We start from the raw sequence: 17,387 nt of genomic DNA on the forward strand, positions 1-17,387 counted from the left end.
TTTCCTGTCCCCCTCCTTTGATATTTTCTGAAATTCAATATATGAAAGTCTATTTAAACTGACTTTTTATAATATAAACTGCGTTCAAACGTGTGAGCATGAACAGGTGAACAAATTTTTACAGCATTTTTAACATGCAAAGTGCCGTGTGAACAGTTTTTGAACAGTTTTATTTTGTAATTTTTCGAGGGGGGTGGGAAACTGGAAAAGAGCTCAAATTTGTGCACAGTTGTCGATTTGTTCACCACGCCAAATTTCATTGCATTATGACAAGGTTAAATAAGTTTTTTGAATTTGAAAGGGGGGACTGGAAAAGAGCCCATTCTCCACCAACATCGACCAATTCAACTTTCTCCTCCTCAACCAAATAAAAGACGAAAATTTATTAAAAATTTATTGTATTACTAGACATTTTTGACTGATTTTTGTATATCCTTCGAAAGGCATTGTTGCCCTGAGCTCAAAATTAAAAAAGTATTTCACCTGTGATCTTTTTACAAAAAGTTATGGGGGTTTATAGATAGCCAATTTGGGACAATTACTCGCGATCTATTTCGCGCTATTAACGCGATATCGGCTATTAAAGAGGTGAAATGTTTACGCAATTTAATTTATATCCTTTTTCTCGAAAATACTGCATCCTGGGTGGTTGAAAATTCGCATCGTTCATTTTGCGTAAAAACAAAATAGCCAAGTGAACTTTATCACCGTTATTCATTTTGGGGGGGGGGGGGAATTGTTCACATGGTCCCAAATTTGTTCTTCATTTCATAATAGTAGGTGTTGAAGTTTAAAATAAAAAGAATTTATTATAATTTATTTTTCATTAAAGTCGGTCAAGTCATAATCAACAACCTTTGTTTCACCGCGTTATTTAGTTGTCAATTTAAAAGTTAAAAATCATTAGTAGATATTGATTCACTTTTTCTCGAATATAGCAATTACAATTTCATTTAGAGTTTTATGGTTCTAAACAACCATGCCTAGAAATTGACCAATCACAGATGACTGTTTCAATACTTTACATCGTAACATCACGCATTCAGCCATAATAACACGTAAGACAGCTGAGAAAATTAAAAATTTGAAATGTGGAGGGCGGGATGTGGACTGAAAAGAGCCAAAGAACGTTTGCTTGATGAGCAAATTGACTATTCATCTTATTCCTCTCCTTCATCATTGTATCACTCACATGCTGCATGTAGCCATAATAGCAGAGCATGTAAAAAAGCTATGAAAAGAAATTTTGGAGAAGTTCGAAAGAGACCAATTTTGTGCCATGTTGCAGCTAAACGTGTAGTATTACGTTGCAAGGTATAGAAACGGTTTCCTAACGTTGTGACATTAAAAAAGTTTTTTCTTTCAAAATTGAAATTCAATTTTGTCTAAATATAGAAAAGAGCGAAGAACACTTCCAATGTTTCTATTGAAAAGAGAGATAACGATGAAATCGATTGGAAACTTTCAGTCTGAGAATGACTTTCATGTATGCGGAAGAACTGACGTGTTCGAAACCATTATTGTCCTTTTGAATCATCTATTTAACTTAATTTAGATGTGTGAAATCATTTTAAAAACTAGCCGAAAATGTCTAACAATGAAATGGTTATTTGTTTGTGGGCAATGATTAACAAGGGTTTTGAAACTGGGTTCTAAATTTCCCATTGAACTTAAATTTACGGTTTCCCCTAGCCCTCTCCTCCACCGCTCGCTCCACACACACAGACCCAAAAATTGAAAGTCTCATCCCAATCATCTCTTAAAAGTAATTAAAACTAATGATATTAGTGAAGACTCTTATATAGGTCATGCTCATTTTTGTTTTTTTTTTCAGGAAAAAGTCTTACAATGTGCATGAAAGTCTCTAATAACTACAGATGTGCATTCTTACATATTGATGCATTTATGAATGCCTTTAGGTACATATGCGCATTTTGATTTAATTGAAATTCATCTGCTGAAAGTGATGTAAATAGCACTTTCCAAAAAGCGCCAATCATATTTCGTTCTAGAAATTCAAATATCTTAAATCTATTTTTTCTTTGAAATTTGCAACTTAGATTTTTTCAACAAAGTCAGTGTTTTTTTATGTTTACTTGCGTTCATTAATCTTTTCTAATCTTTGATTGGCTATTTTTTAACTTTGCCATATTTTTATGATTTTTTGCTGGATTAATTGAGACTATTCTTATGAATCCTCTTCTTTTTCTTTTAATCACTCGCGTGTTGCATGAAGCCATAACATCAGAGCACGGAAAATTGCTTTGAAAAAAGGTTTCGTGTAAATCAAAAGGGCCCAGATTCGCGACCTGTTTTGGCTAAACACGTGGTATTGGTATTACGTTACGATGCAAGGTATGTGAAACAAATAGTTTTTCAAAATTGAAATTCAAATGTGTCTAAATATCGAAAAGAGCCAATAACGCTTCCAATGTTTTTTTGGAAAAGAGGGATAACGATGAACTGGATTGAAGTTTTTTGATTTGAGGACTTTAATTTAATTTTTTTTTAAATTTAATTTAAAAATTTGATTTCAAATTGAGAAAATAGCTGAAAAATTTCCAACAGTGAAATAATTTTTTGGTTGTGGACAGAGATTAGCAAAGGTATTCTAGGTAGAAGATTTTTCTCAGTCAAGTTTTTTTCTGCAGGACTCATCTCCTTAATTCTCCAACTCCCATTGACCTGTTGCCCAACAGACGCATTTCGATTCGACATTAGTTGTTATGTTGATGTTAACTTACCACCGACTACGCCTTAAAGTTTTTTATTTTCTCGTTTTTACTTTAAATGCTTTTATCTGGCGATGTTCAACAACTGTTGATAAAATGTTGAGTGGATTCTCTGATGCTTACAGCGGTGTTGTGTGCAAAGATTTTTAGAACGGGACGGCCATTTGAAAAATGTTTCACCTCTTTTTAAACAACTTATTTCAAATTTTTGAGCTCTGCCGAACCGAATTATTTAAAGAAATTTATTTAATCTTGAATGATTATTTAAAGAAATTTTCTCTGAGCCGGATTCAGGTTTTTCTTCTGAGGAGGTTTGTGTTTTTGGGCTTTTTTAATAGGCAGTTGAAAAAGCGGCATTTTACCTGCGCTGTCTTTGCCTCAGAGTTTACTTTATCGCACTCAGTATACATTGGCGCCCCCGACTCACAAGTAAAGCCAAACTGTTTCGTTAAGGTAAACTTGATTAAATCAGAAATTGAGAAATGCAAGGGATGAAAAGTTCTGCAAAATAGTCTGGTTTTGTATAGAGATAAAGATAGATATCGCTAAAAATTTGCTTTCCCCCCCCCCTCTCTCTCTCTTTCTGTAGTTAGAAATCACCTGAGCTTTTTAAATCCTTAATCATATAATTCGACAATTCATGAACTTAAACTTCAGGAACAGAATTTTGAACTTCAGGAACAAATCAGCTCCACTCTCTCCCTTTTAGCTAAAATCCTAAAACTACCCCTGCATGAATTTCGGCTAGTTTTAAGGTGCTGGATTCAATGATATAACAAAGAGACTCGGCTATTTTCCATTTTCTTATCCCCATGTAAAACAATAACGTTAAGTTGTTTAAAAATTCATACGTCAGTTTGCATGTTAGCATTGTTCTGAAAATGGGTTCTCTTGTTCACGATGACACGTTTTATGCCAATTAAGAACATCAAAAGCCAATTTACATAGGCTTTCCTAAATTGAATTTCAGAAAAAATTAAAAAGGGAACTGGAAAAGAGCGAGGGGCTCTTTTCCACTCTTCTACCCCACCTTTTAATTGAAATTTTGAAAAAAAAAACACCTATAACGTTGTCATAATACAATGAATCTTGGCATCGTGAACAAACCAACAATTGTGAAAAGATTTGTTCTTCGTTCCTTAAATTGTAACATTACGCGTTTAGCCTTAATAACACGTCAAACAACTATTTTAAAATTTTGAAAGGTGTGGGTGTAGTGGAAAAGAGCAATTGAAGGCAACCATTTGGGAAATTAAATTGTTTTATAATATAGCGTCACTGAATATGAAGTAGCGTCAATTTATAGCGCCTCTTGAACATCTATTGCCGTTTTTTCCGTTAATTCTATAAACCACCCAACGTTATTTTCAGCTGGTTAAATCAGAAGATTTTGGAGTGAGTGGAAACATTAGTAATGATTTCACCTTTATTGTTGACGTTGGTTTGTAATGACGTAGGATAAAAAAGATTAATCACCCTGTTCTGTTGACAAAGCAGACAACATTTCCTATCTGAAAAGGGAATTTTTTGTTTGCTCTAATAATAGCAACAATTGTACTGTTTTTAGTCTAAAATTAAATTTCGCCGGTGTAACTATGGGGAAGTTTTTCTCATTACGTCTGCGGAAAAAGTGAATTGGTATATTGTAAGTTTTCCTTTCTTTTGCGTCCCCTCTGCAGTTTTACAATCGCGTTGAACCTTCAATGAAAAAGGCTTCAATTTCCTGCAAGAAAGTCCATATGTTTCGACAGAATTTAACTCTTATTTGCTCAATTGTTGAACTTAACTTAACATTTATTACTAAGCTTAAAAAGCCACTCAGCTGAATTCGGTCCTCTGGATTTTTCTTTATCTTCTAATGAACTTCTGAAACTGGACTGTTTTTTTATTCAGTGAAAATAAACGATTATGGTCAGTCTGAAAATATCGTCCAAGGACCTGGTCCCGTTACTTCACAACAATTCACTTGATGTCAACTTCAGAAGAAAAAGTAATTTTTATTTTTATCCCCGCAAACTTTGATCTTGTGATAACTTTCATATTAGTAACCTACTGAGCTTTCTATTGAAAACAAATGGCTCGTAGTTTTCCACTTTTCTCAAATATCTCATAATTGCTTATAATTATTTTAGTTTTGACAAGTTTATTCTTAAGTAATTTTTTGCGGTGTACAAATTTAATCGTTTTTTCCTCAGTCGATTTTACTAGAGCTTTTTTTGCTGAAAATGGCATCCTTGAACCCATTTAAAGACCAAAGTCTTGCATTCAAATTTAGCAGTATCGTTTTTCAAGATAGGTAGATCATTTATTATGTTTGAGCACCACTTTGCACGTTTGCAATAAGCAAGCGTTATCAAATCGGAATATAGACTTTCTCAGGTTAACAACTTATTAAACAAAATCACTTAAATCATTTGATTGCTTGATTAATTATGAATTCTAATGTCTTAGCTTCTCCGGTACACTTGACTCAGAGGTAACGACTTTGCCTGATACGACAAAACTCGGTTCGAATCGGCCAGGACTTGTTTTTTTGGCTCTTTTTCTTTTTCCCCACCTGCACTAATTAGTACATGACAAACATATTTGGTCTTCATACTCAACCTTGTAAAATCACTCGTTACACCATGAAATCGATGCTGATGTTAGGTACGGGGAAAGGAAAAAGAGCCGTTTTTTTAAACAGAAATTATTCCGCTCTAAAAAAATTGTCGGCCAATCGTTTTCTGATCATGTTCGTTTTCTGATCATGTTTTTCGGCTGAGCTCTGAGCTCCCAAATCACGGATTTGTTGTGCTGTTTTTGTTTTCATTTAATTTGAAGTTTTTTCGATTTACTAGCCCTGACTTTCCTTGAAACATACCGTTGCAAAAAAAAATCATTTTTGTTTTGTTTTTTGGCTTAGTTCACATTTCACGGATTTTTACGAGCTGTGATGTTCGTTGTAGTTGCAAGTTTTTCGATTAAATAACCTTCATTGTTTTTCGCTTCAAAGCTTTTTTCGGCCTGTATAGTTTCGGATTATGTTTTGACGACATAGTGACCAAATTCACAATTTTGGGTCGTTTGAAGGGCCCTTCCCCCGACCCATTTCCCCAGGAGAAAAACAGAAGAGTAGGCGTCTTAGAGTTTTAGAATTTTATCGACTTAGCTTTATTGACTTAGTTACCGCTCGCTAAATGTTCCTGAAAGCTTATTTCAATATAGTGGTCGATTTTGTATATATTATTCTAGTGATTTTGGTAATTCAGTTCTAAAGTTATTTTTCCGTCCAGTTTTTCTGATGGGTGGAAGTTTTTCAAAAAATGTGTTGAGGCAAGTGGTTTCAAATTTTTTGAAGTCTGCTGAAGTTCAGAGTGGGCATTTTGGTGGCAAAAATTTCTGCGGCGTACACAATTTTTGAGAAGAAAATGCCGTTAATGAGCAAACTTTGAAAAGATTCAACATGAAAGTTAACGTTAGAAAAGGACCATTTTGAAAAACTTCAGAACCAAAATTGAGAGGCGTTTGTGCTTAGGTTTTTGTTTCACGTCAATGGAAGTGACTGGAAAGAACTATGGTGTAGGGTCCGTTTTTTTTCAAGTAAATTTTGACTACCTCAAAGAAAGCGTTTAAGGGTGAGATCGCAATTAAAACTCTAGCAGAAAAATCAAAAAGGAAATTTTATGGAAAGCTGAACTCCCAAGTGTTTTTTTTTGTACAGTGTAAACATATTTTTTTCCGCTCTGTTTTGCTTTTTTCACTTGATACAATCACCTTTTCTAATAAAAACAGGAAGTTTTGACAACAACAATTGCAAAATAAAAAGTTGTTGCAACAATTTAGGGCGAAGGACTTTTGAATTCGGGCATTTCCTTCAGAAAAACAAAATAGTGTTGCGAGTTGCTAAATCCCTGTTCCGCAAAAATGAAAACAAAATTTGAAATATTATTTCGATTTTTTTTCATAAAGTTTTTATCACAAATTTTTGCATAGCTAAATGTGGGTACAACTTTTTGAACTCATTACATAAAAACCGACTATTCTTTTATTGCATAGAAACCAGACCGACTATTGTTTTATTGGTGAATTTGAATAAATTTTTAAAACTTCCTTAATTTTTCTCCAGCTGCTTATTTTTAATTGAATTGGATTTCAATAGTGTTAAAAATGAGAGTGAGAAAAATAGACACAATTGAAACTAATGGATATTCCACAAGATTGGAAAATCTACTTGAAACAGTTTGGTATACAAGATTGTGGAAATGCTTTCCACTTTTCTGATGCTTTCCATAGCAGATTGTGTTGAGTGATTTATCATAAGATCATGAGAGACCCCTTTCACTCTTGATTTGATCGGTATTACAAAATTGAGAAAAACCGTTTTGAAAGTTTTGATTTTTAGAACACTTATGAGTGATTAAAAAGAGCAACTGAAGAAAAATCTGTCCATTAAGCTGTTAAAAATTAAATTTTCTGTTGTTAAAACTAATTTTTGAAGCCTTATATAGTATTTGCAGAAATAGAGAGTATTTGCAGAAATTGAGTATAGAGAGAGAGAAATAGAGAGTATTTGCGTAGAGTATTTGCAGAAATTTTAGCCTGGAAGCAATCTGAAAAGAAAATTTGAATTAAAAATTTAATCGATTGTTTTTTGCCCCGATTTGCTTAGAAAATTAAAATTAGTTGAAGGTAGTTTTAATTTTGAAGAAAATAAGTTATAGTTTTCACCAGGGGGATTTAGGATTTTCTAGAGGGGCGGATTTTCATAAAATTTTTCAAAATTTTGTCGATCTTTATTTTTTAGGCAGACAATTGGTTTTCCGAGAGCTTCCAGAACACTGTAAAGACCCTATTTTTATTAATTTGTCTGTGCCGCAGGCAAGTTTTTGAAAAGAAACAGCTCAAAAACGACGTTTTTGGACATCTTTTGGAAATTTTTTGAGCGAAAATTGCGTTTTTTCGGCGCGCGCTCCTCTTCAAATTAATTATATATTGGCGCCGAAGATGCCTTTTGAATAGCAGAGCATGTAAAAAAGCTATGAAAAGAAATTTTGGAGAAGTTCGAAAGAGACCAATTTTGTGCCATGTTGCAGCTAAACGTGTAGTATTACGTTGCAAGGTATAGAAACGGTTTCCTAACGTTGTGACATTAAAAAAGTTTTTTTTTCTTTCAAAATTGAAATTCAATTTTGTCTAAATATAGAAAAGAGCGAAGAACACTTCCAATGTTTCTATTGAAAAGAGAGATAACGATGAAATCGATTGGAAACTTTCAGTCTGAGAATGACTTTCATGTATGCGGAAGAACTGACGTGTTCGAAACCATTATTGTCCTTTTGAATCATCTATTTAACTTAATTTAGATGTGTGAAATCATTTTAAAAACTAGCCGAAAATGTCTAACAATGAAATGGTTATTTGTTTGTGGGCAATGATTAACAAGGGTTTTGAAACTGGGTTCTAAATTTCCCATTGAACTTAAATTTACGGTTTCCCCTAGCCCTCTCCTCCACCGCTCGCTCCACACACACAGACCCAAAAATTGAAAGTCTCATCCCAATCATCTCTTAAAAGTAATTAAAACTAATGATATTAGTGAAGACTCTTATATAGGTCATGCTCATTTTTGTTTTTTTTTTCAGGAAAAAGTCTTACAATGTGCATGAAAGTCTCTAATAACTACAGATGTGCATTCTTACATATTGATGCATTTATGAATGCCTTTAGGTACATATGCGCATTTTGATTTAATTGAAATTCATCTGCTGAAAGTGATGTAAATAGCACTTTCCAAAAAGCGCCAATCATATTTCGTTCTAGAAATTCAAATATCTTAAATCTATTTTTTCTTTGAAATTTGCAACTTAGATTTTTTCAACAAAGTCAGTGTTTTTTTATGTTTACTTGCGTTCATTAATCTTTTCTAATCTTTGATTGGCTATTTTTTAACTTTGCCATATTTTTATGATTTTTTGCTGGATTAATTGAGACTATTCTTATGAATCCTCTTCTTTTTCTTTTAATCACTCGCGTGTTGCATGAAGCCATAACATCAGAGCACGGAAAATTGCTTTGAAAAAAGGTTTCGTGTAAATCAAAAGGGCCCAGATTCGCGACCTGTTTTGGCTAAACACGTGGTATTGGTATTACGTTACGATGCAAGGTATGTGAAACAAATAGTTTTTCAAAATTGAAATTCAAATGTGTCTAAATATCGAAAAGAGCCAATAACGCTTCCAATGTTTCTTTGGAAAAGAGGGATAACGATGAACTGGATTGAAGTTTTTTGATTTGAGGACTTTAATTTAATTTTTTTTTAAATTTAATTTAAAAATTTGATTTCAAATTGAGAAAATAGCTGAAAAATTTCCAACAGTGAAATAATTTTTTGGTTGTGGACAGAGATTAGCAAAGGTATTCTAGGTAGAAGATTTTTCTCAGTCAAGTTTTTTTCTGCAGGACTCATCTCCTTAATTCTCCAACTCCCATTGACCTGTTGCCCAACAGACGCATTTCGATTCGACATTAGTTGTTATGTTGATGTTAACTTACCACCGACTACGCCTTAAAGTTTTTTATTTTCTCGTTTTTACTTTAAATGCTTTTATCTGGCGATGTTCAACAACTGTTGATAAAATGTTGAGTGGATTCTCTGATGCTTACAGCGGTGTTGTGTGCAAAGATTTTTAGAACGGGACGGCCATTTGAAAAATGTTTCACCTCTTTTTAAACAACTTATTTCAAATTTTTGAGCTCTGCCGAACCGAATTATTTAAAGAAATTTATTTAATCTTGAATGATTATTTAAAGAAATTTTCTCTGAGCCGGATTCAGGTTTTTCTTCTGAGGAGGTTTGTGTTTTTGGGCTTTTTTAATAGGCAGTTGAAAAAGCGGCATTTTACCTGCGCTGTCTTTGCCTCAGAGTTTACTTTATCGCACTCAGTATACATTGGCGCCCCCGACTCACAAGTAAAGCCAAACTGTTTCGTTAAGGTAAACTTGATTAAATCAGAAATTGAGAAATGCAAGGGATGAAAAGTTCTGCAAAATAGTCTGGTTTTGTATAGAGATAAAGATAGATATCACTAAAAATTTGCTATTTCCCCCCCCCCCTCTCTCTCTCTCTTTCTGTAGTTAGAAATCACCTGAGCTTTTTAAATCCTTAATCATATAATTCGACAATTCATGAACTTAAACTTCAGGAACAGAATTTTGAACTTCAGGAACAAATCAGCTCCACTCTCTCCCTTTTAGCTAAAATCCTAAAACTACCCCTGCATGAATTTCGGCTAGTTTTAAGGTGCTGGATTCAATGATATAACAAAGAGACTCGGCTATTTTCCATTTTCTTATCCCCATGTAAAACAATAACGTGAAGTTGTTTAAAAATTCATACGTCAGTTTGCATGTTAGCATTGTTCTGAAAATGGGTTCTCTTGTTCACGATGACACGTTTTATGCCAATTAAGAACATCAAAAGCCAATTTACATAGGCTTTCCTAAATTGAATTTCAGAAAAAATTAAAAAGGGAACTGGAAAAGAGCGAGGGGCTCTTTTCCACTCTCCTACCCCACCTTTTAATTGAAATTTTGAAGAAAAAAAAAACACCTATAACGTTGTCATAATACAATGAATCTTGGCATCGTGAACAAACCAACAATTGTGAAAACATTTGTTCTTCATTCCTTAAATTGTAACATTACGCGTTTAGCCTTAATAACACGTCAAACAACTGTTTTAAAAATTTGAAAGGTGTGGGTGTTGTGGAAAAGAGCAATTGAAGGCAACCATTTGGGAAATTAATTGTTTTATAATATAGCGTCACTGAATATGAAGTAGCGTCAATTTATAGCGCCTCTTGAACATCTATTGCCGTTTTTTCCGTCAATTCTATAAACCACCCAACGTTATTTTCAGCTGGTTAAATCAGAAGATTTTGGAGTGAGTGGAAACATTAGTAATGATTTCACCTTTATTGTTGACGTTGGTTTGTAATGACGTAGGATAAAAAAGATTAATCACCCTGTTCTGTTGACAAAGCAGACAACATTTCCTATCTGAAAAGGGAATTTTTTGTTTGCTCTAATAATAGCAACAATTGTACTGTTTTTAGTCTAAAATTAAATTTCGCCGGTGTAACTATGGGGAAGTTTTTCTCATTACGTCTGCGGAAAAAGTGAATTGGTATATTGTAAGTTTTCCTTTCTTTTGCGTCCCCTCTGCAGTTTTACAATCGCGTTGAACCTTCAATGAAAAAGGCTTCAATTTCCTGTAAGAAAGTCCATATGTTTCGACAGAATTTAACTCTTATTTGCTCAATTGTTGAACTTAACTTAACATTTATTACTAAGCTTAAAAAGCCACTCAGCTGAATTCGGTCCTCTGGATTTTTCTTTATCTTCTAATGAACTTCTGAAACTGGACTGTTTTTTTATTCAGTGAAAATAAACGATTATGGTCAGTCTGAAAATATCGTCCAAGGACCTGGTCCCGTTACTTCACAACAATTCACTTGATGTCAACTTCAGAAGAAAAAGTAATTTTTATTTTTATCCCCGCAAGATTTGATCTTGTGATAACTTTCATATTAGTAACCTACTGAGCTTTCTATTGAAAACAAATGGCTCGTAGTTTTCCACTTTTCTCAAATATCTCATAATTGCTTATAATTATTTTAGTTTTGACAAGTTTATTCTTAAGTAATTTTTTGCGGTGTACAAATTTAATCGTTTTTTCCTCAGTCGATTTTACTAGAGCTTTTTTTGCTGAAAATGGCATCCTTGAACCCATTTAAAGACCAAAGTCTTGCATTCAAATTTAGCAGTATCGTTTTTCAAGATAGGTAGATCATTTATTATGTTTGAGCACCACTTTGCACGTTTGCAATAAGCAAGCGTTATCAAATCGGAATATAGACTTTCTCAGGTTAACAACTTATTAAACAAAATCACTTAAATCATTTGATTGCTTGATTAATTATGAATTCTAATGTCTTAGCTTCTCCGGTACACTTGACTCAGAGGTAACGACTTTGCCTGATACGACAAAACTCGGTTCGAATCGGCCAGGACTTGTTTTTTTGGCTCTTTTTCTTTTTCCCCACCTGCACTAATTAGTACATGACAAACATATTTGGTCTTCATACTCAACCTTGTAAAATCACTCGTTACACCATGAAATCGATGCTGATGTTAGGTACGGGGAAAGGAAAAAGAGCCGTTTTTTTAAACAGAAATTATTCCGCTCTAAAAAAATTGTCGGCCAATCGTTTTCTGATCATGTTCGTTTTCTGATCATGTTTTTCGGCTGAGCTCTGAGCTCCCAAATCACGGATTTGTTGTGCTGTTTTTGTTTTAATTTAATTTGAAGTTTTTTCGATTTACTAGCCCTGACTTTCCTTGAAACATACCGTTGCAAAAAAAAATCGTTTTTTTTTTGTTTTTTGGCTTAGTTCACATTTCACGGATTTTTACGAGCTGTGATGTTCGTTGAAGTTGCAAGTTTTTCGATTAAATAACCTTCATTGTTTTTCGCTTCAAAGCTTTTTTCGGCCTGTATCGTATCGGATTATGTTTTGACGACATAGTGATCAAATTCACAATTTTGGGTCGTTTGAAGGGCCCTTCCCCCGACCCATTTCCCCAGGAGAAAAACAAAAGAGTAGGCATCTTAGAGTTTTAGAATTTTATCGACTTAGCTTTATTGACTTAGTTACCGCTCGCTAAATGTTCCTGAAAGCTTATTTCAATATAGTGGTCGATTTTGTATATATTATTCTAGTGATTTTGGTAATTCAATTCTAAAGTTATTTTTCCGTCCAGTTTTTCTGATGGGTGGAAGTTTTTCAAAAAATGTGTTGAGGCAAGTGGTTTCAAATTTTTTGAAGTCTGCTGAAGTTCAGAGTGGGCATTTTGGTGGCAAAAATTTCTGCGGCGTACACAATTTTTGAGAAGAAAATGCCGTTAATGAGCAAACTTTGAAAAGATTCAACATGAAAGTTAACGTTAGAAAAGGACCATTTTGAAAAACTTCAGAACCAAAATTGAGAGGCGTTTGTGCTTAGGTTTTTGTTTCACGTCAATGGAAGTGACTGGAAAGAACTATGGTGTAGGGTCCGTTTTTTTTCAAGTAAATTTTGACTACCTCAAAGAAAGCGTTTAAGGGTGAGATCGCAATTAAAACTCTAGCAGAAAAATCAAAAAGGAAATTTTATGGAAAGCTGAACTCCCAAGTGTTTTTTTTTGTACAGTGTAAACATATTTTTTTCCGCTCTGTTTTGCTTTTTTCACTTGATACAATCACCTTTTCTAATAAAAACAGGAAGTTTTGACAACAACAATTGCAAAATAAAAAGTTGTTGCAACAATTTAGGGCGAAGGACTTTTGAATTCGGGCATTTCCTTCAGAAAAACAAAATAGTGTTGCGAGTTGCTAAATCCCTGTTCCGCAAAAATGAAAACAAAATTTGAAATATTATTTCGATTTTTTTTCATAAAGTTTTTATCACAAATTTTTGCATAGCTAAATGTGGGTACAACTTTTTGAACTCATTACATAAAAACCGACTATTCTTTTATTGCATAGAAACCAGACCGACTATTGTTTTATTGGTGAATTTGAATAAATTTTTAAAACTTCCTTAATTTTTCTCCAGCTGCTTATTTTTAATTGAATTGGATTTCAATAGTGTTAAAAATGAGAGTGAGAAAAATAGACACAATTGAAACTAATATTGTGTCTATTCCACAAGATTGGAAAATCTACTTGAAACAGTTTGGTATACAAGATTGTGGAAATGCTTTCCACTTTTCTGATGCTTTCCATAGCAGATTGTGTTGAGTGATTTATCATAAGATCATGAGAGACCCCTTTCACTCTTGATTTGATCGGTATTACAAAATTGAGAAAAACCGTTTTGAAAGTTTTGATTTTTAGAACACTTATGAGTGATTAAAAAGAGCAACTGAAGAAAAATCTGTCCATTAAGCTGTTGAAAATTAAATTTTCTGTTGTTAAAACTAATTTTTGAAGCCTTATATAGTATTTGCAGAAATAGAGAGTATTTGCAGAAATTGAGTATAGAGAGAGAGAAATAGAGAGTATTTGCGTAGAGTATTTGCAGAAATTTTAGCCTGGAAGCAATCTGAAAAGAAAATTTGAATTAAAAATTTAATCGATTGTTTTTTGCCCCGATTTGCTTAGAAAATTAAAATTAGTTGAAGGTAGTTTTAATTTTGAAGAAAATAAGTTATAGTTTTCACCAGGGGGATTTAGGATTTTCTAGAGGGGCGGATTTTCATAAAATTTTTCAAAATTTTGTCGATCTTTATTTTTTAGGCAGACAATTGGTTTTCCGAGAGCTTCCAGAACACTGTAAAGACCCTATTTTTATTAATTTGTCTGTGCCGCAGGCAAGTTTTTGAAAAGAAACAGCTCAAAAACGACGTTTTTGGACATTTTTTGGAAATTTTTCGACCAAAAATTGCGTTTTTTCGGCTCGCGCTTCTCTTCAAATTAAGTAGATATTGGCGCCGAAGATGCCTTTTGATAAGTTTTAGGGTTCGTCGGCGAAAATGGATGTCCTAAAATAATATCAAACAAGAGGGGACCCTTTGGTTGGTGAGTGGGTCGAATCCTTGAGAGGGATGTGTCCGCTCCCGCTCCCCGCACCACGCACAATAAGCGACAGGTATTAAAAAATGAACGTTTTTTTTTTAAAATATTTAAATCAAAAATAACAGTAATTCTTGTTATTTTATGAGATTTAAAGGCAATCCAAAAATTTTCTCAATGAAATCAGGGAAAACGTAACAGATGTTGACTTAAGGGTATGAGACTAAGTTTTACATGCAGGTAGTTGAAACGAATTCACAAATTCGCTGTTTGCTAATTATTAAAGACTTGGAAAATTTTCAGTTCCTCTGATTTTGATTCGATGCACCTGCTGAAACACTAAACCATCATGGTCTGATAGTAGACTGAATAACCAATCTACCAGTATGGTTTTGAACTGAATAAATTTCATTTTGTTAGTTCCGCCGTATTCATTCAGCTTGAAAATTTAATGTATGTTTTTGACTGACTTTGTTGCATAAAAGTAGATATTTTGTCCTCAAAAACATAATTCGTTTTACATCCTATCGCTGTTATGGTCTGAGCGCATTATGGGATATATACATGATTTGCAAATGGGTAAGAAAGGCTAACACACCCTTCGCAAACATCAAACCTATACTAAAGGAAGGCGAAATACTTTTAATGTTATGTTTTACTTTCATGTCAAGGGCTAAATTAGGGCTGAGTACGAACATAGCAAACCCTAAAAAAAAGCACATAAAAGACAGCGAAGTTTTGTTCCTGATAAGTTGCGCAGGTCTCTTAGGTATACACGTTGGATGTGTCCTTCGAACTGTTTTTTAATCATTTCATTCCCAAACTTAGACAGTAAGTGGGCGAAATCTATGCCTTCCGTCTATCACCTCCATTGTTGTGCTGTTTGTTGTAAAAGTGGTGCATATTTTTATTAAATACTTGAAATACTTCTGAATATTTGCTTTCAAGTATTATTGGAGAAGTAAATTCTTCTTATAAGCTCAAGATTCATACAATAAAATAATTGTGGTTTCTGCGATTCGCAGAGGTTCTCTGGAAGACTATCAGGACTGTCTAAGCACAGTGCTAACCGTACATAGTTAATTTTGGGCCAAGTCTTTATGGTTCGGTCAAATTTTTCTTTGAAAGTCGATCTTTAATTATTTCCACCCTATGTAAAAAATATCCAACCCTATAAATTACCTATTGAATGGTTAAGCTTTGTAGAGAGTCCCCCTTTTGTGGAGGAGGGGGGTATATGAAGAGATCCTTCAATCTTCACATTACTTCCAAATTAGTGGAGCCTAATGAGAATTCAAAATAATTACAACTTCGCGTGAATAATTTCATACATTTTGAGATTCTTGCATATTGTAATGCATTTATCAGTTTAATCTTTTCACTCCTGTTTTATTGTTCCGATAACTCTCGAAGAGTGAGAAGGAACTATGGCGTAGAGGCCGTTTTTCTCAAAACATTTTTTCAAACCAATTTTGACGACCTCGAGGAAAGCTCTTAGGATGCCAAGTGTGATATCATATTGAAGTCTTATTGGTCGCAATTCGGATTCCAATAACCAATAAAAAATCTCTCAGTGACGAGAGAAACTGTTCTGAATTGAATTGTTTAGTTTTTCAGACAAAGTTAGATGAAGGATGATAGGAATTTGCTTAGAGGCTGACCTCCAATTCGAATTCTACTACAATTTTTAAGTTATTAACTACCACTCATTTGCGCATTATTTCACCTTATGCGATTGCCAATTTTAAATTTATTGATTTTTTCTTCAATGAATGTGGTTGGAACAATTTGTGCTGCTTTTAGGCCCAGCAATAGGTTATCCTTGTTTTTTTTATAGAGCTGAGGAGGCGTGGCGTAGCCCTTGGACGCAATGACCCCGGAGACCTAGTGCTATGCATGGACCCCAGCAGGAGCTACTTCCGCTTCGTGGTCCTTGTGTTCACGTGTGTGATGTCATTTGGCAACTATTATTGCTTCGACATGCCCAGTGTGCTGCAGAATGATTTTCAGGCACCCAGACATTGTCCCCCTCCCCCGTCTACTCCAGCTCCAGATTATATGGATTCCGACAATTCTACAGCCTGCACCACAGGTTAACTTACTTGAATAGTTTTGTCCAAATAAAATAGCGGGAAGCCTATTTTTCAAATCACGTTAAAAAATTGCGCTGCATGCACTACTTAAATACGAACCACCGTCAATTTAAATAGATTTTAAAAAAGATGTTTTCATGAGTTTAGTTATACAAGCTCGTGGAAAACTGCTATGCCTTTTTCCAAAAACGTGCTTAGTAATTTTCTACCTTTTTTCTAGTTCGACCAAATTGATTTTCCGAGAGCCCCAAATTCCTACAAAGACCCTTTTTTGGTAAATACTTCTGCTCCCGAGGCGAGTTTTAATAAAAACAGGTCAAAAAGTTTTGACCAAAAAATCCAATTTTAATTCTGCTGGCGCCTTCTAGAAAGTTTAAGGGTAAGTCAAGCAATAGTAAGTGTCATAAAAAAGTACTAAAGGGGTTCGCCGAAAGGTGATTTTGGTAACCAGAATTGAGGGAAGAAGAGGGGTCGTCTTCCACCCCTACCCTCTCCCCCTTGGCACTCTACTGCTCATTTCACTCATTTCAAATGGGGGGATATTGATCAATTCTGTTTCCTTAACCATAAATCAACAAAAAGGTTAAGTGAAATCAGTGTTAGTGACTAGATGATTTTGGTCGCTATTTGGGGGCGAGTTGGATTACTATATAATTTTTCATACAAAATGTATCTTCTCTGACTCTTACTCCCCCTTTTTCAGGCCTGGGAATGACAGCTCAGCAGTACAATTTGCTCTACGCCATCTACTCGTGGACTAACGCTTTAGTCGTCTTATTCTCGGGCTTCTTCATAGACAGATTCGGAAACATGGTCGGAGCTCTAGTCTTCAGTTGTCTGTGTCTGGTGGGCTCTTCCGTCTTTGCATTTGGTGCTACAATCGAGGATTCCAATTGGATGATGGTGTGTATGCTGGCCGGAAGATTACTCTTCGGAGCCGGTGAGTGATTATCTTTACTATAAAAC

At 34.3% G+C, this 17,387-nt stretch overlaps 2 protein-coding genes across 5 annotated transcripts in view; both read left to right on the forward strand.

The window, feature by feature from the left end:
* Positions 1–17,387, forward strand: part of LOC134845595 (major facilitator superfamily domain-containing protein 1-like) — a 42,259-nt gene that overhangs the window by 20,942 nt on the left and 3,930 nt on the right. For 2 of the 4 annotated variants that reach the window (XM_063862563.1, XM_063862562.1), the window contains 2 exons: positions 16,166–16,420; positions 17,125–17,361. In XM_063862563.1, coding sequence (XP_063718633.1) covers positions 16,166–16,420; positions 17,125–17,361 — 492 coding nt within the window. Of the gene's footprint in view, positions 1–10,473; positions 11,252–14,300; positions 14,405–16,165; positions 16,421–17,124; positions 17,362–17,387 lie in introns of those variants that run through there. The other 2 variants (XM_063862561.1, XM_063862564.1) reach the window with 2 other exon arrangements.
* Positions 11,647–17,387, forward strand: part of LOC134845598 (cysteine protease ATG4A-like) — a 245,316-nt gene continuing 239,575 nt past the window's right edge. Inside the window, exon 1 of the mRNA XM_063862567.1 lies at positions 11,647–11,657. The gene's annotated coding sequence lies outside the window, so the exon portion shown is untranslated. The remainder of the gene's footprint in view (positions 11,658–17,387) is intronic.

The sequence above is a fragment of the Symsagittifera roscoffensis genome, chromosome 5 (genome assembly GCF_963678635.1).
Source record: "Symsagittifera roscoffensis chromosome 5, txSymRosc1.1, whole genome shotgun sequence".
In the NCBI taxonomy this organism is placed as follows: domain Eukaryota; kingdom Metazoa; phylum Xenacoelomorpha; order Acoela; family Convolutidae; genus Symsagittifera; species Symsagittifera roscoffensis.